This window comes from Pristiophorus japonicus, chromosome 1, assembly GCF_044704955.1.
Source record: "Pristiophorus japonicus isolate sPriJap1 chromosome 1, sPriJap1.hap1, whole genome shotgun sequence".
Classification (NCBI taxonomy): domain Eukaryota; kingdom Metazoa; phylum Chordata; class Chondrichthyes; family Pristiophoridae; genus Pristiophorus; species Pristiophorus japonicus.
This window is the reverse complement of record NC_091977.1, coordinates 538,495,553-538,517,401: the sequence shown is the minus strand read 5'-3', so window position 1 is coordinate 538,517,401 and position 21,849 is coordinate 538,495,553. Positions and strand designations below refer to the sequence as shown.

General features: G+C 48.3%; 1 protein-coding gene across 5 annotated transcripts in view; it reads right to left on the bottom strand.

The window, feature by feature from the left end:
• Window positions 1-21,849, bottom strand: part of ss18 (SS18 subunit of BAF chromatin remodeling complex) — a 144,332-nt gene that overhangs the window by 76,669 nt on the left and 45,814 nt on the right. For all 5 annotated transcript variants that reach the window (XM_070877042.1, XM_070877044.1, XM_070877045.1 and 2 more), the window contains exons 3-5: window positions 14,792-14,876; window positions 12,935-13,088; window positions 3,640-3,852 (exon numbers count right to left, since the gene is read on the bottom strand). In XM_070877042.1, coding sequence (XP_070733143.1) covers window positions 3,640-3,852; window positions 12,935-13,088; window positions 14,792-14,876 — 452 coding nt within the window. The remainder of the gene's footprint in view (window positions 1-3,639; window positions 3,853-12,934; window positions 13,089-14,791; window positions 14,877-21,849) is intronic.

Here is a 21,849-nt window from a genome sequence, read left to right as displayed (position 1 = left end):
AGAGAATTCCACAGGGTCACCACCCTCTGAGTGAAAACATTTCTCCTCATCTCGGTCCTAAATTTCCTACCCCGTATCCCGAGACTGTGACCCCTTGTTCTATACTTCCCAGCCCCGGGGAAACATCCTCCCCACATCCAGCCTGTCCAACCCCGTCAGAATTTTATACATTTCAATAAGATCCCCTCTCATTCTTCTAAACTCTAGTGAATACAGGCCCAGTCGACCCAATCTCTCCTCATACGACAGTCCTGCCATCCCAGGAATCAGTCTGGTGAACCTTCGCTACACTGTCCCTCCGGAAATTATATCCTCTCTTAGGGAAGGAGACCAAAACTGCACACAATACTCCAGGTGTGGTCTCACCAAGGCCCTGTATAACTCGAAGAGCCATCCGACTGGTCCCACTCTCCCCAGCTCATTCCCCACAGCCCTGCAAATGATGTAGCATCTACAGCACAGGCCATTCGGCCCAACTGGTCCATCATGTCCCGCACCACTCTCTCTTTCCGCTTGAGCAGCGCCTTGATTTCAAAATTCTCGACCTTGTTTTCAAATCCCTCCATGGCCTTGCCCCTCCCTATCTCTGTAATCTCCTCTAGCCCCACAACCCCCTCCCCCCCGCCCCCCACTGAGATGTCTGCGCTCCTCTAATTGTGCCCTCTTGAGCAATCCTGATTTTCATCGCTCCACCATTGGCGGCCATGCCTCTGATCCCTGGGCCCCAAGTTCTGGAACTCCCTCCCAAAAACTCTCGGTCTCTCTTTCCTCCTTCAACACGCTCCTTAAAACCTACCTCTGTGACCAAGCTTTTGATCACCTGCCCTAATTTCTACTTATGCGGCTCGGTGTCAAATAATACTCCTGTGAAGCGCCTTGGGACATTTCACGATGTTACAGGCGCTATATAAATACAAGTTCTTGTTACTGCTGTTTCACCTCACACCATCAGCATATCCTTCCATTCCCTTCTCCCTCATGTGTTTATCCAGCCTCCCATTAAATGCATCGATACTATTCACCTCAACCACTCCCTGTGGCAGCGAGTTCCACATTCTCACCGCTCTCTGGGTAAAGAAGTTTCTCTTGAATTCCTCATTGGATTTCGCTTCTTATCAGTATTTATCCAATTCCCGTTTGAAAGTTACTATTGAATCTGCTCCCACCGCCCTTTCAGGCAGTGCGTTTCTGATCACAACTCACTGCATTAAAAAGAATAATTAATTTCCTCCACCCCTCTGAGATATTATACTAATTATCTTAAATCTGTGTCCTCTGGTTACCAAGCCCTGAACCCAAGGCCTGTTCTGCATGGTGTACTCCCAAGGAACTCAGACAAGAAAATTCAATGTTCATATTCTCTTGGGTGTCTCCCGACAGTACAAAGAGAAAAAGATCTGCATTTATATAGTGCCTCTCAATCTCAGGACATTCCAAAGCTCCCCTGCTCTTTGAAATAATAGCCATGGGATCTTTTACATCCACTTGAGTGCGAACAGGGCCTCCGTTTAACATCTCATCCGAAAGACGGCCCCTCCGACAGCACGGCGCTCCCTCAGCACTGCCCCTCCGACAGCGCGGCGCTCCCTCAGCACTGCCCCTCCGACAGCGCGGCGCTCCCTCAGTACTGCCCCTCCGACAGTGCGGCGCTCCCTCAGTACTGCCCCTCCGACAGTGCGGCGCTCCCTCAGCACTGCCCCTCCGACAGTGCGGCGCTCCCTCAGTACTGCCCCTCCGACAGTGCGGTGCTCCCTCAGCACTGCCCCTCCGACAGTGCGGCGCTCCCTCAGTACTGCCCCTCCGACAGTGCGGCGCTCCCTCAGTACTGCCCCTCCGACAGTGCGGCGCTCCCTCAGTACTGCCCTTCCGACAGTGCGGCGCTCCCTCAGCACTGCGCTGGGAGTGCCAGCTTAGAGTTTGTGCTTAAGTCTCTGGCGTGGGGATTGAACCCATAACCTTCGAACTCTCATGCGCGCATGCTGCCCAGCTTTAACCAGCAACTGCTCTGCTTGCTGATCTACATTGGTCGGGCAATGCCACGATTTTAAAAACACACATCCTCATTTTCAAATCCCACCAAGGCCTTGAACCCGCGCCCCCCATCCCTCCCCTCCCCTCCCTTATCTCTCTCTCTCTGTAACCTCCGTCAGCCAAACAGTCCTCCAGGATCTCTGCTCACCTCCAACTCTGCCCTCTTGAGCATTCCCGATTTCCATCGCTCCACCAGTGGTGGCCGTGCCTTCAGCTGCCTGGGCCCTAAGCTCTGAAATTACCTCTCTAAACCTCCCCGCTTCTCTCTCCTCCTTTAAGACGCTCATTAAAACCTACCTCTTTGGCTAAGTCTGCCCTAATATCTCATAGAATCATTGAAAATTACAGCACAGAAGGAGGCCATTCGGCCCATCGTGTCATTGTCGGTCGACCAAGAGCTACCCAGCCTAATCCCACTTTCCAGCTCTCGGTCCGTAGCCCTGCAGGTTACGACTCTTCAGGTGCACATCCAAGTGTTTTTTTTTAATGTGGTGAGGGTTTCTGCCTCTACCACCCTTTCAGGCCGTGAGTTCCAGACCCCCACCACCCTCTGGGTGAAGAACTGTTTCCTCATCTCCCCTCTAAACCTTCCACCAACTACTTTAAATCTATGCCCCCTGGTTATTGACCCCTCTGCTAAGGGAAATAAGTCCTTCCTATCTACCCTATCGAGACCCCTCATAATTTGATACACCTCAATAAGATCTCCCCTCAGCCTTCTCTGTTACCAGGAAAACAACCGCAGCCTATCCAATCTGTCCTCATAGCTAAAATTCTCTTGTGCAGGCAACATCCTCGTAAATCTCCTCTGTACCCTCTCTAGTGCGATCGCATCTTTCCTGTAATGCGGTGACCAGAACTGCACGCAGTACTCCAGCTGTGGCCTTACCAGTGTTTTATACAGTTCAAGCATAACCCCCTTGGCTCTTGTATTCTATGCCTCAGCCAATAAAGGCAAGCATTCCGTATGCCTTCTTAACCGCCTTATCCACCTGGCCTGCTACCTTCAGGGATCTGTGGACCTGCACTCCCAGGTCCCTCTGTTCCTCCCAGTATCCTCCCACTTATTGTGTATTTTCCCTCGCCTTGTTGTCTGTCATGTGGTTCGGCGTCAAATTTTGTCCCGCGAAGCATCGCTTTATAAATGCAAGCGGTTGTTGTGGTTCACGACGTGGCATTTCACAGAAACATAGAAAATAGGAGCAGGAGTAGGCCATTCGGCCCTTCGAGCCTGCACCGCCATTCAATATGATCATGGCTGATCCTCTATCTCAACACCATATTCCCGCTTTCTCCCAGAAATCTATCTCCCTCTTAAATATATTCAGTGACTTGGCCCCCACAGCCTTCTGTGGTCGAGAATTCCACAGGGTCACCACCCTCAGTGAAAACATTTCTCCTCATCTCGGTCCCAAATTTCCTACCCCGTATCCTGAGACTGTGACCCCTTGTTCTAGACTTCCCAGCCCGGGGGAAACATCCTCCCCGCATCCAGTCTGTCCAACCCCGTCAGAATTTTATACGTTTCAATGAGAACCCCCCTCATTCTTCTAAACTCTAGTGAATACAGGCCCAGTTCAGTTAGTTATAACAAGAGGTCCGAGGTACCTTGGCTGGGCTGCATGTTCATGTTTGCTCGGGGGCCATAGTTACCCATCGACTGCCCTTGGTTCATGTTCATTTGGTTCTGCACGGCCATGCCCTGCGAGGATGGCACCGAATGGTTGTAGCCTCCCATCGAACCGTGGCTGCTCGTCGGCATGTTGACCGAGGCGTTGGCCATACTGGGCTGGCCGGGTCCTTGCGGTATGTGGTTTGGGCCTGGCAGATTCGGAAAAAACAAAAGCAGCTGTTACAGAAACCGAGTACTACTACATTTATCCCTTCTTCAAATTTCCGGTCTCGCTGGGTGCGTACGGAATACATAATAAGAACATTAAGAAATAGGAGCAGGAGTAGGCCATACGGCCCCTTTGAGCCTGCTCCGCCATTTAATACGGTCATGGCTGATCTGATCATGGACTCAGCTCCACTTCCCTGCCCGCCCCTTATTCCCTTATCGGTTAAGAAACTGTCTATCTCTGTCTTAAATATATTCAATGTCCCAGCTTCCACAGCTCTCTGAGGCAGCGAATTCCACAGATTTACAACCCTCTGAGAGAAGAAATTTCTCCTCATCTCAGTTTTAAATGGGCGGCCCCTTATTCTAAGATCATGCCCCCTAGTTCTAGTCTCCCCCATCAGTGGAAACATCCTCTCTGCATCCACCTTGTCAAGCACCCTCATAATCTTACATGTTTCGATAAGATCACCTCTCATTCTTCTGAATTCCAATGAGTAGAGGCCCAACCGACTCAACTTTTCCTCAAGTCAATCCCCTCATCCCTGGAATCAACCGAGTGAACCTTCTCTGAACTGCCTCCAAAGCAAGTATATCCTTTCGTAAATATGGAAACCAAAACTGCACGCAGTATTCCAGGTGTGGCCTCACCAATACCTTGTATAACTGTAGCAAGACTTCCCTGCTTTTATACTCCATCCCCTTTGCAATAAAGGCCATGATTCCATTGCAATCTATATTAACGACTTGGAAGTAAGGACTGAGTGTAACGTAGCCAAGTTTGCTGACGATACAAAGATGGGAGGAAAAGCAATGTGTGAGGAGGACACAAAAAATCTGCAGAAGGACATAGACAGGCTAAGTGAGTGGCCAAAAATTTGGCAGATGGAGTATAATGTTGGAAAGTGTGAGGTCATGCACTTTGGCAGAGCAAGTTATTATTTAAATGGATAAAGATTGCAAAGTATTGCAGTACAGCGGGACCTGGGGGCTCCTGGTGTATGAAACACAAAAGGATAGTATGCAGGTACAGCAAGTGATCAATGGAATCTTGGCCTTTATTGCAAAGGGGATGGAGTATAAAAGCAGGGAAGTCTTGCTACAGTTATACAGGGCATTGGTGAGGCCACACCTGGAATACTGCGTGCAGTTTTGGTTTCCATATTTACGAAAGGATATACTTGCTTTGGAGGCAGTTCAGAGAAGGTTCACTAGGTTCATTCCGGAGATGAGGGGATTGACTTATGAGGAAAGGTTGAGTAGGTTGGGCCTTTACTCATTGGAATTCAGAAGGATGAGAGGTGATCTTATCGAAACGTGTAAGATTATGAGGGGGCTTGACAAGGTGGATGCAGAGAGGATGTTTCCACTGATAGGGGAGACTCGAGCTAGGGGGCATAGTCTTAGAATAAGGGGCCGCCCATTTAAAACTGAGATGAGGAGAAGTTTCTTCTCTGAGGGTTGTAAACCTGTGGAATTCACTGTCTCAGAGAGTTGTGGAAGTTGGGACATTGAATAAATTTAAGACAGAGATAGACAGTTTCTTAAACGATAAGGGGTTATGGGGAGCGGGCAGGGAAGTGGACCCGAGTCCATGATCGGATCAGCCATGATCGTATTAAATGGCGGAGCAGGCTTGAGGGGCCGTATGGCCTATTCCTGCTCCTATTTCTTATGGGTCAAGATTTCTCCAGACAGATCCTCCGAATCCCCGGGGGAAGAGATTGGGCCATTTGCCCAACTCATGCCCAGCAAATGTCCTTCAAACCCTTACACCTGGTGAAAGCAGGTGAGTAGCTTACTTTTACCTGCGTAAGAGTTTTAAAAACACACAAAAATTACATTTAATCATTCATTTTTATATTAAAAACCCTGTCCATTAAGATCAATTTATTTTTAAACTATTAAAACACATTCCCCAAAACATATTTTTTTCTAAAACCTTTAATTACAATTAATTTTAATTATGCGAGGTGTTTTTTAAAAAATTTTTTGGAGTGGTTCTTATTTTTAGGTTTTTTTTCCTCATTGATAGTAATGGGATCTCGCACAAACAGAGCTCCCATTATTATCAATGAGAATACTAGACAGTGATTGGTGGCCCAGGCCCACATGACTCCAGCGTATGCATCCGCCGTACAGAGAGATCAACTCGCAGTACGCTGCTCATCGAATGAAGGCCTCCGGCTAGAATCGAAGGCACCCACCGGGACCACCAGGTATTTTCATTAAAAAAATTTGGGATCATAGAAACATAGAAACATAGAAAATAGGTGCAGGAGTAGGCCATTCGGCCCTTCTAGCCTGCACCGTCATTCAATGAGTTCATGGCTGAACATTCAACTTCAGTACCCCATTCCTGCTTTCTCACCATACCCCTTGATCCCCCGAGTAGTAAGGACCTCATCTAACTCCTTTTTGAATATATTTAGTGAATTGGCCTCAACAACTTTCTGTGGTAGAGAATTCCACAGGTTCACCACTCTCTGGGTGAAGAAGTTTCTCCTCATCCCGGTCCTAAATGGCTTACCCCTTATCCTTAGACTGTGACCCCTGATTCTGGACTTCCCCAACATTGGGAACATTCTTCCTGCATCTAACCTGTCTAAACCCATCACAATTTTAAACGTTCCTATGAGATTCCCTCTCATTCTTCTGAACTCCAGTGAATACAAGCCCCGTTGATCCAGTCTTTCTTGATATGTCAGTCCCGCCATCCCGGGAATCAGTCTGGTGAACCTTCGTTGCACTCCCTCAATAGCAAGAATGTCCTTCGGAGGAGTTTGTCCGAAGGAAGCTTCCGATGGCAATTTCCCCCCCCGACGTGTTTGTACTCGGGGATCATCATTATTATCGTCATCATCATAGGCGGTCCCTCGTATCGAGGATGACTTGCTTCCACGCCAAAATAGGATGAGATCACAGGTGTTTCAATGAAGGACCTAATATTCCAGATCCCGAACTCCATGTTGAAGGGTGGGAGATGCCTGTGAGTGGATTTTTTTAACGTGGGGTGACCGTTGCACACCAGCCACCACACGGGCTTGACAGAGCGAGGTCTTGGTCCAGTGGCAAGGGTTAACCAAGACGACTGGAGACCAGCTCTGCTGCACGGACCTAGTGCGCACACATATCGCACAGTGTGGGCTGAGCCCGTGCTGCCCCTGGGCCCTCGCCTCTCCTGGGCCCCGATCACGACCCTCTACAATCTCTCGCCGCTCCTTCGCCCCGACCTCGCCGCTCCTGCTGTACCTGCCCACGCTCCAATCACCGACCTGGACCTTGATGACGTCACTCTTCTCTGCCGTCGCCCTCCTGCACCAGCTCGCGCTGTACCTTGCCGTGGTACACCGCCACGCTGCCCATGGCCGCCGCTCACCGCTACTTTTATGGCCCTGACCTGCCGCTGATGTTCCCTCGCAAGTCAGGGCCTCCATGCTGGGATAGTTCGACTATCTCTCACGTTTTACTGTCGGAGTTGCATAGAGTTACAGGTTGAAGCGCTATTCAGAATGGAGATCATGCTGAACAGGTGTGTTTGAAGTTTGCAACATTGGATGAGCAGAAATGTTCTCCCAATTAACTATTCGGAAGCCCGAAGCCATTGTTTTCAGTCCCCGCCACAAACTCCGTTCCCCAGCCACTGACTCCATCCCTCTCCCCCAACTTCTGTCTCAGGCTGAACCAGACTGTTCGCAACCTTGGTGTCGTATTTGAGTTTTCGCCACATATCCCTGCCATAACTAAAACCGCCGATTCCATCTCCATAATATCGCCTGCGCCCCTGCCTCAGCTCATCCGCTGCTGAAACCCTGATCCACGCCTTTGTTACCTCTAGACTTGACTATTCCAACGCACTCCTGGCTGGCCTCCCACATTCTGCTCTGCGTAAACTCGAGGTGATCCAAAACTCGGCAGCCCGTGTCCTAACTCGCACCAAGTCCTGCTCACCCATCAACCCCTGTGGTCGTTGACCGACATGAGCTGCAATGCCTCGATTTTAAAATTCTCATCCTGATTTTCAAATCCCTCCATGGCCTCGCCCCTTCCCTATCTCTAATCTCCTCCAGCCTCACAACACCCCCTCCCCCGCGAGATATCTGCGCTCCTCAAATTCTGACTTCTTGAGCATCCCCGATTTTATCACTCCACCATTGGCGGCCACACCTTCAGCTGCCTGGGCCCCAAGCTCTGGAATTCTCTACGTTAGATATGCATAATCTTTTTATCTTCCCGACCTGCGGTGGTGTCCTCTCGCAGGTCGGGGTGGGCCACAATGTTCCAGGGCCCGTGCTGCAGCTTTTTTATCCTCCCGATCTGCTCCAGGTGTGCGACGGTTTCGAAGTGGGCGACTGTATGATGTCATCAAAACCCAGGTCGCCGTTTGGAGCGTGGGCAGGAACATCGGCGGGGCCCAGGTACAGCGGAGCAGCGGCGAGAGATGGGGGCGGAGCAGCGGCGAGAGATGGGGGGCGGAGCAGCGGCGAGAGATGGGGGCGGAGCAGCGGCGAGAGATGGGGGCGGAGCAGCGGCGAGAGATGGGGGCGGAGCAGCGGCAAATGAGGGTACGGGGCCCAGAAGAGCCGAGGGCCCAGGGGCAGCATGGTACTCTCGGTGGGGCCTCACCAATACTCTGCACAGTTGTTGTTGTGTATGTAAACATTGTAACTGTGTAAGATTTGCCACCAGAGGGCGCAACTGTTGGAGGCCCAAGGGTCACCTGCACACCTCGTGCAATGGAGTATAAAAGGTCGTCTGCCATGCTTCTTAGGCACTCTGGAGTTGTATTAAAGAGACTAAGGTCACATCAGTTTTAGCTCTCAGTACTCAGTCTTGAAGAGTTCTTCCATACTTAACAGTTATAGCAGGACTTCCTTGCTTTTATACTCTATCCTCCTTGCAATAAAGGCCAACATTGCATTTGCATTCCTGATCACTTGCTGTATCTGCATACTAACTTTTTGTGTTTCATGCACAAGAACCCCCAGGTCCCGCTGTACTGCGGCACTTAGCAATTTTTTTCCATTTAAATTATAATTTGCTTTTCTATTATTTCTGCCAAAGTGGATAACCTCACATTTTCCCACATTATACTCCATCTGCCAAATTTTTGCCCACTCACTTAGCCTGTTTATATCCCTTTGCAGGTTTTTTGTGTCCTCCTCACAATTTGATTTCCCATCCATCTTTGTATCAGCAGCAAACATAATCATTGCGCACCTCCAATTCCGGCCTCTTGCGCATCACCCGATTATCATCGCTCCACCATTGGCGGCCGTGCCTTCAGCTGCCTGGGCCCCGAGCTCTGGAATTCCCTCCCTGAACCTCTCCACCTCCCTCTCCTCCTTTAAGATGCTCCTTAAGACCAACCTCTATGACCAAGCCGTATCCCAATATCTCCTTATGTGACTCTCCGTCAAATTGTGTGTGTTCATGCTCCAGTGAAGTGCCACCCACCAAGATGTCTACACTCCTCGAATTCTGCCCTCTTGAGTAACCCTGACTATAATCACAACCACTGGTGGCCGTGCCTTCCGTTACCGAGGCCCCAAGCTCTGGAACGTCCTCCCTAAATCTCTCCACACCTCTCTCCTCCTTCAAGACGCTCCTTAAAACATATCTCTTTGACCAATCTGCATTAATTACTACTTATGCGGCTCTATGTCAAACATTTTATCTCATAATACACCTGTGAAGTACCTTGCGACGTTTCACTACGTTAAAGGCGCTATATAAATACAAGTTTTTGTTGTTGAAAGAAAATAATTGCCTTTCGATAGCACCTTTCACGACCACCGGACGTCACAAAGGGCTTCACAGCCAATGAAGTACTTTTTGGAGTGTAGTCACTGTTGCAATGTGGGAAACGCAGCAGCTAATTTGCGCACAGCAAGCTCCCACACACAGCAATGTGATAATGACCAGATAATCTGTTTTAGTGATGTTGATTGAGGGATAAATATTGGCCCCAGGACACAAGGGGATAACTCCCCTGCTCTTCTTCGAAATAGTGGCCACGGGATCTTCCACGTCCAGTTGAAGGGGGCAGACAGGGCCTCGGTTTAACATCTCCTCCGACAGTGTGGCACTCCCTCAGCACTGCACTGGGAGAATCAGCCTAGATTTTTTATGCTCAAATCTCTGGGGTGGGACTTGAACCCACAACCTTCTGACTCGGAGGCGAGCGTGCTGCCCACTGACTGACACTTTGGGAATATATGTGTTCACACGGAGATCGAGATTGGGCTCAGCTCTGATGTTCCCTGCACCATTGCCCATTTGACACATGAAAACCGGCTATCTGGGTGACGGAGCACCTGTGTCAACACAAAGCAGTGCCTTTAGGAGAGATGGGGAGAAAGATAACGCAGTTACAGCACAGGAGGCGACCATTCAGCCCATCGTTCCTGTGCCGGCTCTGTGAAAGAGCGATCCAATTAGTCTCACTCCCCCCGCTCTTTCCCCACAGCCCTGTAGTTTTGTTCCTTTTCAAGTATTTATCCAATTGCCTTTTGAAAGTTATGATTGAATCTGCTCCCACCGCCCTTTCAGGCAGCGCGTTCCAGATCACAAAAAACTCGCTGCGTAAAATAAATTATCCTCTCCCTTCGGATTCTTTTACCAATTATCTTAAATCTGTGTCCTCTGGTTACTGACCCTCATAATAAGAACATAAGAAATAGGAGCAGGAGTAGGCCATATGGCCCCTCGAGCCTGCTCCGTCATTTAATACGATCATGGCTGATCCGATCATGGACTTTCCTGCCCGCTCCCCATAACCCTTTACTCCCTTATCGGTTAATAATCTGTCTATCTCCACCTGAAATATATGCAATGTCCCGGCTTCCACAGCCCTCTGGGGCAGCGAATTCCACAGACTTACATCCCTCAGAAGAAATTCCTTCTCAGCTCAGTTTTAAATTGGCGGCCCCTTATTCTAAGATTATGCCCCCTAGTTCTAGTCTACCCCATCAGTGGAAACATCCTCTCTGCATCCACCTTGTCGAGCCCCCTCATAATCTTCTACGTTTCGATAAGATCACCTCTCATTCTTCTGAGTTCCAATGTGTAGAGGCCCAACCTTTCCTCACAAGTCAACCCCCTCATCTCCAGAATCAACCGAGTGAACCTTCTCTGAATGGCCTCCTGCTGGTGGAAACTGTCTCGCCTTACATACTCGATCAAAACCCTTCATACAAACATACGAACAATGACGGACAGGTAAAGACCACCTGGCAAATCGAGCCAGTCCTACACAATCCCTTGTGGATCACAACATATACACTCTGCCCCACCCAAAACCATGTGATCTCCTGGGAGAGGCAAAAAATGAAAAAACCCAGACCAATTTGGGGGAAAAAAAAAATCTGGGAAATTCCTCTCTGACCCACCTCGGCGATCAAACTAGTCCAGGACTCTGGCTCTTAAATTCCCTGCAGCACCACCCTTCTGTAAGAGTTAATCTCCGCCACAGGCAGAAACAATTCCAAGTCTTGATTATGATTTTGAACTCTATTAAATTTCGCCGTGACATTCTCTCGACAAAAGGAAAACAATCCCAGCTGCTCCAGTCCCTCCACAAACCCTCAGGTAGGGATTATTATTTTTTAAATAAACTCTGGACACGGAAGGATTTTAGCGAGGAATTTCCAATACAACCTGACCAGAAAGGAGTACAAAACTTTCATCTCATCCAAAATTGGGTCAGCTAGCTCGGTTTAGCATGTTTCTTGCACAAATGCTGACCAGAGCGGAAACACCACCAATTCCAGGCCAGAAGGTTCTGGAACCCTCGGACGCAAAACATCAATGATCTGGACTTGAATGTATGTGGTATTATTAAGAAGTGTGAGGATGATACGAAAATCGGCTGTGTGGTTGATAATGAAGAAGAAAGCTGCGGACTGCAGGAAGATATCAATGTACTGGTCAGGTGGGCAGAACAGTGGCAATTGGAGTTTAATCCAGAGAAGTGAGAGGTAATGCATTTGGGGAGGGCTAACAAGGCAAGGGAATACACCATTGAGAAGTGTAGAGGAACAAAGGGACCTGGGAGTGCTTGTCCACAGATCCCTGAAGGTAGCAGGCCAGGTGGATAAGGTGGTTGAGAAGGCATACGGAATACTTGCCTTTATTAGTCGAGGCAGAGAATACAAGAGCAGGGAGGTTATGCTTGAACTGTAAAAACACTGGTTAGGCCACAGCTGGAGTACTGCGTGCAGTTCTGGTCACCGCATTACAGGAAGGATGTGATTGCACTGGAGAGGGTACAGAGGAGATTTATGAGGATGTTGCTGGGTGTGGAAAATCTAAGCTATGAGGACAGATTGGATCGGCTGGGGCTGTTTTCCTTGGAACAGAGGAGGCTGAGGGGTGACCTCAGTAAAGTGTATAAAATTATGGGGGGGGGGGGGGTACCTAGATATAGTGGATAGAAAGGCCCTATTTCTCTTGACAGAGGGGTCAACAACCAGGGGGCATAAATTTAAAGTATAGGTTGAACATCTCTGATACGGCATCCTCGGGACCTGGCCTGTGGCCGAAGAAGGGATTTTGCCAGATAAAACCGGGGGGGGGGGGGTGAGGGAGGGAGGCAGCCCAAGGTCAGAGAAGTGGGGGGGGTCCGCTGCGTTCTGCGCATGCGCCCCCGGCCACAGAATCATGCCGGACGAGGGGTGGTGCTGGATAAGGGAGTCCCGGCTGAGGGAGGTAATTGGTAGGAGGTTTAGAGGGGATTTGAGGGGAAATGTCTTCACCCAGAGGGTCGTGGGGGTCTGGAACTCACGGCCTGAAAGGGCGGTAGAGGCAGAAACCCTCACCCCATTTAAAAGGATGTGCACCTGAAGTGCCGTAACCTACAGGGCTACGGACCGAGAGCTGGAAAGTGGGATTAGGCTGGGTAGCTCTTGGTCGGCCGGCGCGGACACGATGGGCCGAAATGGCCTCCTTCCGCGCTGTAAACGTCTGTGATTCTACGAAGACTTTCCCCTCAGGCTTGCCCCTTCGAGTTCACGCGGATGCTTGGTGACACGGACGCCCAATCGCGCATGATGAGGAACTCACCGGGCATCTGCCCATTCATCTGGGTCTGCATGTGCGAGGCAGGGGGGCCACCTCCGACCATACTGTCCGCGGCCATGGCGTGCGCATGGGGGAGCTGGTTCATGCTGCTCTGGCTCATGCCCCCTGGTCCCATCGGCATCGTCTGCGTGGGAGGCTAAAGCAAGACAAAGAAAAGCAAGGTTAATCGGAAACCCCATTTGGCCTCTTCTTTCACCATCGAGTGTGCAGGCCGTCACAGTCCTCATGGAAAGCAAACATGCAACTGCAGCAAGTAGTTCAGAAGGCAAATGGTATACAAGTTCATTTTATTTAAATGGAGAAAGATTGCAAAGTGCCGCAGTACAGCGGGACCTGGGGGTACTTGTGCATGAAACACAAAAGGTTAGTATGCAGGTACAGCAAGTGATCAGGAAGGCCAATGGTATCTTGGCCTGTATTGCAAAGGGGATGGAGTATAAAAGCAGGGAAGTCTTGCTGCAGTTATACAGGGTATTGGTGAGACCACACCTGGAATACTACGTGCAGTTTTGGTTTCCATATTTACAAAAGGATGTACTTGCTTTGGAGGCAGTTCAGAGAAGGTTCACTGGGTTAATTCTGGAGATGAGGGAGTTGACTTATGAGGAAAGGTTGAGTAGGTTGGGCCTCTACTCATTGGAATTCAGAAGAATGAGGTGTGATCTTATCAAAACGTATAAGATTATGAGGGGGCTCGACAAGGTGGATGCAGAGAGGATGTTTCCACTGATAGGGGAGACTAGAACTAGGGGGCATGATCTTAGAATAAGAGGCCGCCCATTTAAAACTGAGATGAGGAGGAATTTCTTCTCTCAGAGGGTTGTAAATCTGTGGAATTTGCTGCCTCAGGTTCACCACCCTCTGAGTGAAAACATTTCTCCTCATCTCGGTCCTAATGGTGGACTTAAAAAAAAAAAAAAAATAAACAAATTGTTGTGGAAGTATACACATTTGAAAACAGAAATAGTAAACCCCCAATTACAACTGCTACTGACTCCATCTTCTGATCTGGTTTTGTCACAGAAATAGAATAGATTCATTCAAACTAGCAGCAGAGTGGGAGGCCATTCAACCTGTCGTGCCTGTGCCGGCTCTTTGAAAGAACAGTCATGCTTTAGTCCTGCATCCACGCTTATTGTCCGCAACCCTGTCAGTTCCTCATCCTCCAGTCCCTGTCCAACTCTTAGGGCTCAATTTTCCCCCCGTGATGCGCACCATTTTTTTTGGAGCAGGCTGCTCTTTTTGGCCCAAGTTGAAAAACCACAGTTTCCCCAATCAGTTTGCACCAGCGTAACTCAGTTAGTGACGGGTTTTTTTTAAAAAAAGGGCAGTTTTTTTTTTCCAGCCAAACGGGGTGTAACCTGCCACCCGCGGGTGGGCGCGAGCGAGCGAGAGCGGGCGCGCGAAAAATGTGTGTCCAATGTGAACGCACCGTTCGGGCAGGGTTGGAGGGAAGTTGCTGCTGTGTGTTTTTTTTCCAACTCACTTTGCAGCCACAGCTCACATCGTGTCCCGGATTACCACGGCAGTTCGAACTTTTTGGCGCAGATCAAGGCCCCACCCGCAAAACTAAAGCGGTTAGGCCACGCAAAAATGAGGAAATCCAACGGGCAAACTTAGAATTTTTTTTTTTTGCCGTACTTGGGCCCCAAAAAAAATCGTGCACAACTCTTCAAGTAAGTCAAAACAATGCTTTGGGGAAAATTGAGCCCTTCATTTTTAGAATTAGCATCCAGCACTTTTTCAGCTCGAGCGTTCCAAATCCCGAATAAACGTTGCCTACACATCACAACTTCTGCAAGTTGGAAAGCTTAAATTATATTTGAAAAGAATACTTACAGCCGGCAAGAGTGACTGCATATTCTGATTGGAATCTGCTATTGTTGCCAGGTAGACCAAATTTCTATGAAGCATCTGTTGGTACCTGAGAGGACAAAGATAACAGTGGTAACAAAAATCAGTTACTGTACTCGTTTACCTACTTGATATTTTGACGATTATGATTCCACAACTATGCAAATATTCCTTTGTTCGGTCTCCTTCTCTCTGAAAGCTTCGCATCCTGCCAGAGTTTGGTTAAACACGTATGCAAATGTGGACAGGCCTGTTCAATCACTGTTGTAGCCGTGGCTCAGTGGGCAGCACCCTCTCCTCGGAGTCAGAAGGTCTTGGGTTCAAGTCCCACTCCAGGAACTTGAGCACAAGAATCTAGACTGACACTCCCAGTGCAGTGCTGAGGAAATACCGCACCGTCGGAGGGGCAGTGCTGAGGGAGCGCCGCACTGTCGGAGGAGCAGTACTGAGGGAGCGCCGCACTGTCGGAGGGGCAGTACTGAGGGAGCGCCGCACTGTCGGAGGGGCAGTGCTGAGGGAGCGCCGCACTGTCGGAGGGGCAGTACTGAGGGAGCGCCGCACTGTCGGAGGGGCAGTGCTGAGGGAGCGCCGCACTGTGGGAGGGGCAGTACTGAGGGAGCGCCGCACAGTCGGAGGGGCAGTACTGAGGGAGCGCCGCACCGTCGGAGGGGCAGTGCTGAGGGAGCGCCGCACTGTCGGAGGGGCAGTGTGCTGAGGGAGCGCCGCACTGTCGGAGGGGCCGTCTTTCGGATGAGGCGTTAATCCGAGGCCCCGTCTGCTCCCTCAGGTGGATGTAAACGATCCATGGGTTCACACGGTACTATTTCGAAGAAGAGCAGGGGTGTTATCCCCGGTGTCCTGGGGCCAATATTTATCCCTCAACCAAGTAACAAAAAAAACAGGTTATCTGGTCATCATCACATTGCTGGTTGTGGGAGCTTGCTGTGCGCAATTCGACTGTCACATTTCCCACATTACAACAGCGACTACTGTAGAAATATGCAGGCTGTGGCAGCATAAGATGAGAAGACCCGAGAGTAAGTTTAAGGTGCCTTGAACATAGAAGTGAATCACCAACTGAAACTGAAGTTCAGTTAATCCTTCCTCATCACCAGTAACAATTATAAACCAGTCATCAGGACAGACAAATATGTAATCAAAGATATGGGACAGACTATAGAATAGTATGAACTAATCACCAGGGCACAGATAAATGTGTAATCAAAGAAGATGGGACAGATTATAGAATAGTATAAACCAGGGAAAACCCTAACTAGGCAGCAAGAACTGAGGATCCACCCTCGAGAGAAGCCAGACCTGAAGCTCGGAGCTTAAGGCAGGACACAAGTAGCGGAGATTGATCAACTCTGGTAAAGGGTAATCCGGGCACAAGTAGTGAGGCTTATGTGCTATTTTATACATTGTTTGTACTTTAATTCGACTTTAGGAAGGCTTAAACGTTAACATTTGCAGAAGACTTTCTCTCAATATTCAAAGTCCCACCAAATTGTTGTGGCTGTAGTGACTACCCACCAAATAGACTGTCCACAAACCCGCAGCGAGTTTTGAGCAACATGACACTCCAAAAAGTACTTCATTGGCTGTAAAGTGCTTTGGGACGTTCCGAGGTCGCGAAAGGCGCTGTAGAAATGCAAGTCTTTATTAATCTTTTGGGTCACTGAGCCAAGACCAACTCTGTTGTCACTTGATGTTTGTAACCACCCACTTTCCAGGAGTTCCAATCAACGTTCTCTATAAGCTGCGCAGCCCCAGATCGACTTTCTCAGTGTTGAGCTTCAGTGGAATTTAGAAAAATGAGAGAGGGGATCTCACAGAAACATATAAAATTCTGACGGGTTTAGACAGGTTAGATGCAGGAAGAATGTTCCCGATGTTGGGGAAATCCAGAACCAGGGGTCATAGTCTAAGGATAAGGGGTAAGCCATTTAGGACCGAGATGAGGAGAAACTTCTTCACCCAGAGAGTGGTGAACCTGTGGAATTCTCTACCACAGAAAGTTGTTGAGGCCAATTCACTAAATATATTCAAAAGTGAGTTAGATGTGGCCCTTACGGCTAAAGGGATCAAGGGGTATGGCGAGAAAGCAGGAATGGGTACTGAGGTGAATAATCAGCCATGATTTTATTGAATGGTGGTGCAGGCTCGAAGGGCTGAATGATCTACTCCTGCACCTATTTTCTATGTTTCTATGTTTATGCACGATGTAATAAGATAGCCTGACTTATTGAAGTCACAATAAATCACCAGTCCTTTTCAGCAAGTAAAATTTTCTGTTTTCACAGTAAAACAGACAGATTAGCAGCACAAGTTTGACAATACTCCTGAAAAGCACCGTGGGATATTTTAGCAGGATAAAGGCACTATATAAATGCAAGCGGTTGTTGCTTACTTAACTGTGCTAATTCAGGAGTGGCGTCTGCACCGGAGTTTTAGCATGTCGTACGTTTAAGATATTGCGTAGATTTTGAACACTGTTGGCAGTCTGCGCGACTCTGAATTTTCTACTCGACTTTAAATGTCGAAAAAAAAAAGCTTATGCCTCGAGAAGTCATGTTGTAGAGGATCGCCCACGTTGGAGAGAGGGGAGGAAGTTGTGGTTAGGCTGAGCCAGGATTTTCAAAGCCTGCTGGTTCAGGCAGCTGGTGGCCGAGGGAGGTTCTGAGGTTCCCGAGAAAGGTTAAGCCGGGGGAGGAGACAGGCCAGATGAGTCACGCAGTTACAAGAAAAAACACAGAAGTCGTTGCTCAGGGGATCGAATTGAAACGTAGAGAAGGTTGTGTTAAACTTGTCAAACCTTGCGGAGCGCTGTGAACAGTTCCAGTCTCCAGATCATAAAAAGGACACGTGCTGGAGAAGGTCAATATTTCTGAGCCACTCACGTTTAACTGCTCAACCTCTCTATCCCTGCCCAGAGAGTTAAAACTCCCCACATTAGACCATAGCTGGAGTATTGCGTGCAGTTCTGGTCGCCATATTGCAGGAAAGATGTGATTGCACTGGAGAGGGTACAGAGGAGATTTCGGAAGATGTTGCCTGGACTGGAGAATTTTAGCTGTGAGGAAAGATTGGATAAGGCTGAGGTTGTTTTCTTTGGAACAGAGGAGGCTGAGGGGAGACCTGATTGATGTGTATAGAATTACGAGGGGCCTGGAATAGAGTGGATAGAAAGGGCCTATTTCCCTGAGCAGAAGGGTCAACAACCAGGGGGCATAAATTTAAAGTAATTGGTATGAGGTTTAGAGGAGATGTGAGGGGAAATATTTTCACCCAGAGGATGGTGGGGGTCTGGAACTCATTGCCTGAAAAAGAGTGGTAGAGACAGAAACCCTCACCACATTTAAAAAGTATCTGAAGTACTGTAACCTGTACAGGGCTATGGACCAAGAGCTGAAAGGTGAGATTAGGCTGGATAGCTCTTGGTCGGCCGGCGCGGACACGATAGGCCAAAATAGCCTCCTTCCGTGCTGCAAACTTCTAAGGGCTAGAATTTCCAATCAGTCCGCCAGCACCCGATCGCTGCCCAAAAGACTGAAGACTGGGAAGATTATCGCTGGCGAAAACTTCTCCCCAAAAAATAAAACGTTCGCCGAGTGAAAAACATGGGCCCTGCTCCCCCATTCTGGGTGAAAAAGTGCAATTTAGGATACGTTGGGCGGTTCCGAAGCAAATTGGGTAACATTCTCTGCATCTATTCATAGAAACATAGAAAATAGGTGCAGGAGTAGGCCATTCGGCCCTTCGAGCCTGCACCACCATTCAATGAGTTCACGGCTGAACATGCAACTTCAGTACCCCATTCCTGCTTTCTCGCCATACCCCTTGATCCCCCTAGTAGTAAGGACTATATCTAACTCCTTTTTGAATATATTTAGTGAATTGGCCTCAACAACTTTCTGTGGTAGAGAATTCCACAGGTTCACCACTCTCTGGATGAAGAAGTTTCTCCTCATCTCGGTCCTAGCCCCCTCAGAATCTGTCAAGCCTCCTCAGAATCTTGTGCGTGTCAATACGATCATCTCTCATTTTTCTAAACTCCAATGAGTACAGGCCCAACCTGTTCAACCTTTCCTTATAAGACAACCCCTCCATCCCAGGAATCAACCGAGAGAACCTTCTCTCAACAGCCTCCAATGCAAGTATATCCCTCCTCAAATAAGGAGACCAAAACTACACAGTACTTGAGGTGTGGCCTCACCAATACCCTGTACAGTTGTAGCAGGACTTCCCGGCTTTTATACTCCATCCCCCTTGCAATAAAAGCCAACATTCTATTTGCCTTTCTGATCACTTGCTGTACCTGCACACTAACTTTGTGTGTTTCATGCACCAGGACCCCCAGGTCCCCCTGTACTGCAGCATTCTGTAGTCTCTCTCCATTTAAAAAATATTTTGCTTTTCTATTCTTTGTACCAAAATGGATAACCTCACATTTTTCCACATTATACTCCATTTGCCAAATTTTTGCCCACTCATTTAGCCTGTCTATATCCCTTTGCACATTTTGGGTCCTCCTCACAACTTGCTTTCCCAACATCTTTGTATCGTCAGCAAATTTGGCTGCATCACACTCAGTCCCTTCTTTCAAGTCATTAATATAGATTATAAATAGTTTAGGCCCCAGCACCGATCCCTGCAGCACCCCTCGAGTTACTGTTTGCCAACCAGAAAATGATCCATTTATATAGAAACATAGAAAATAGGTGCAGGAGTAGGCCATTCGGCCCTTCGAGCCTGCACCACCATTCAATATGATCATGGCTGATCATTCCCTCAGTACCCCTTTCCTGCTTTCTCTCCATACCCCTTGATCCCCTTAACCGTAAGGGCCATATCTAACTCCCTCCTGAATATATCCAGTTAACTGGCATCAACAACTCTCTGCGGCAGGGAATTCCACAGGTTAACAACTCTCTGAGTGAAGAAGTTTCTCCTCATCTCAGTCCTAAATGGCCTACCCCTTATCTTAAGACTGTGTCCCCTGGTTCTGGACTTCCCCAACATCGGGAACATTCTTCCCGCATCTAACCTGTCCAGTCCCGTCAGAATCTTATATGATTCTATGAGATCCCCTCTCATCCTTCTAAACTCCAGTGAATAAAGGCCTAGTCGATCCAGTCTCTCCTCATAGGTCAGTCCAGCCACCCCGGGAATCAGTCTGGTGAACCTTCGCTGCACTCCCTCAATAGCAAGAACGTCCTTCCTCAGATTAGGAGACCAAAACTGAACACAATAATTCCAGGTGAGGCCTCACCAAGGTCCTGTACAGCTGCATTAAGACCTCCCTGCTTCTGTATTCAAATCCCCTAGCTATGAAGGCCAACATACCATTTGCCTTCTTCACCGCCTGCTGTACCTGCGTGCCCACTTTCAGTGACTGATGAACCATGACACCCAGGTCTCATTGCACCTCCCCTTTTCCTAGTCTGCCGCCATTCAGATAATATTCTGCCTTCGTGTTTTTGCCACCAAAATGGATAACCTCACATTTATCCACATTATACTGCATCTGCCATGTATTTGCCCACTCACCTAACCTGTCCAAGTCACCTTGCAGCCTCTTAGCATCCTCCTCACAGCTCACACCGCCACCCAGTTTAGTACAATCTACAAACTTGGAGAAAATACACTATTCCTTCATCTAAATTGTTAATGTATATTGTAAAGAGCTGGGGTCCCAGCACTGAGCCCTGCGGCACTCCACAAGTCACTGCCTGCCATTTTGAAAAGGACCCATTTATCCCGACTCTCTGCTTCCTGTCTGCCAACCAGTTCCCTATCCATGTCAGTATATTTCCCCCAATATCATGAGCTTTGATTTTGCACACCAAACTCTTGTGTGGGGACCTTGTCAAAAGCCTTTTGAAAGTCCAAATATACCACATCCACTGGTTCTCCCTTGTCCACTCTGCTAGTTACATCCTCAAAAAATTCCAGAAGATTCGTCAAGCATGATTTCCCTTTCATAAATCCATGCTGACTTGGTCCGATCCTGTCACTGCTTTCCAAATGCGCTGCTATTTCATCCTTAATGATTGATTCCAACATTTTCCCCATTACTGATGTCAGGCTAACCGGTCTATAATTAGCCGTTTTCTCTCTCCCTCCTTTTTTAAAAAGTGGTGTTACAATAGCTACCCTCCAGTCCATAGGAACTGATCCAGAGTCGATAGACTGTTGGAAAATGATCACCAATGCATCCACTATTTCTAGGGCCACTTCCTTGAGTACTCCGAGATACAGACTATCAGGCCCTGGGGATTTATCAGCCTTCAATCCCATCAATTTCCCTAACACAATTTCCCACCTAATAAGGATATCCTTCAGTTCCTCCTTCTCACTCGACCCACTGTCCCCTAGTACCTTTGGAAGGTTATTCGTATCTTCCTTCATGAAGGCAGAACCGAAGTATTGGTTCAATTAGTCTGCCATTTCTTTGTTCCCCATTATAAATTCACCTGAATCTGACTGCAAGGGACCTACATTTGTCTTCACTAATCTTTTTCTCTTCACATATTTATAGAAGCTTTTGCAGTCAATTTTTATATTCTCTGCAAGCTTCCTCTCATACTCTATTTTCCCCCTCCTAATCAAACCCTTAGTCCTCCTCTGTTGAATGCGAAATTTCTCCCAGTCCTCAGGCTTGTTGCTTTTTCTGGCCAATTTATATGCCTCTTCCTTGGCTTTAACATTATCCTTAATTTCCTTGGCTAGCCACGGTTGAGCCACCTTCCCAGTTTTATTTTTACTCCAGACAGGGATGAACAATTGCTGAAGTTCATCCCTGTGATCTTTAAATGTTTGCCACTGCTTATCCACCGTCAACCCTTGGAGTATCTTTTGCCAGTCTATTCTAGCCAATTCACGCATCATACCGTCGAAGTTACCTTTCCTTAAGTTCAGGTCCCTAGTTTCCAAATTAACTTTGTCACTCTCCATCTTAATCAGGAATTCTACCATATTATGGTCACTCTTTCCCAAGGGGCCTCACAACAAGATTGCTAATTAGTCCCTTCTCATTACAC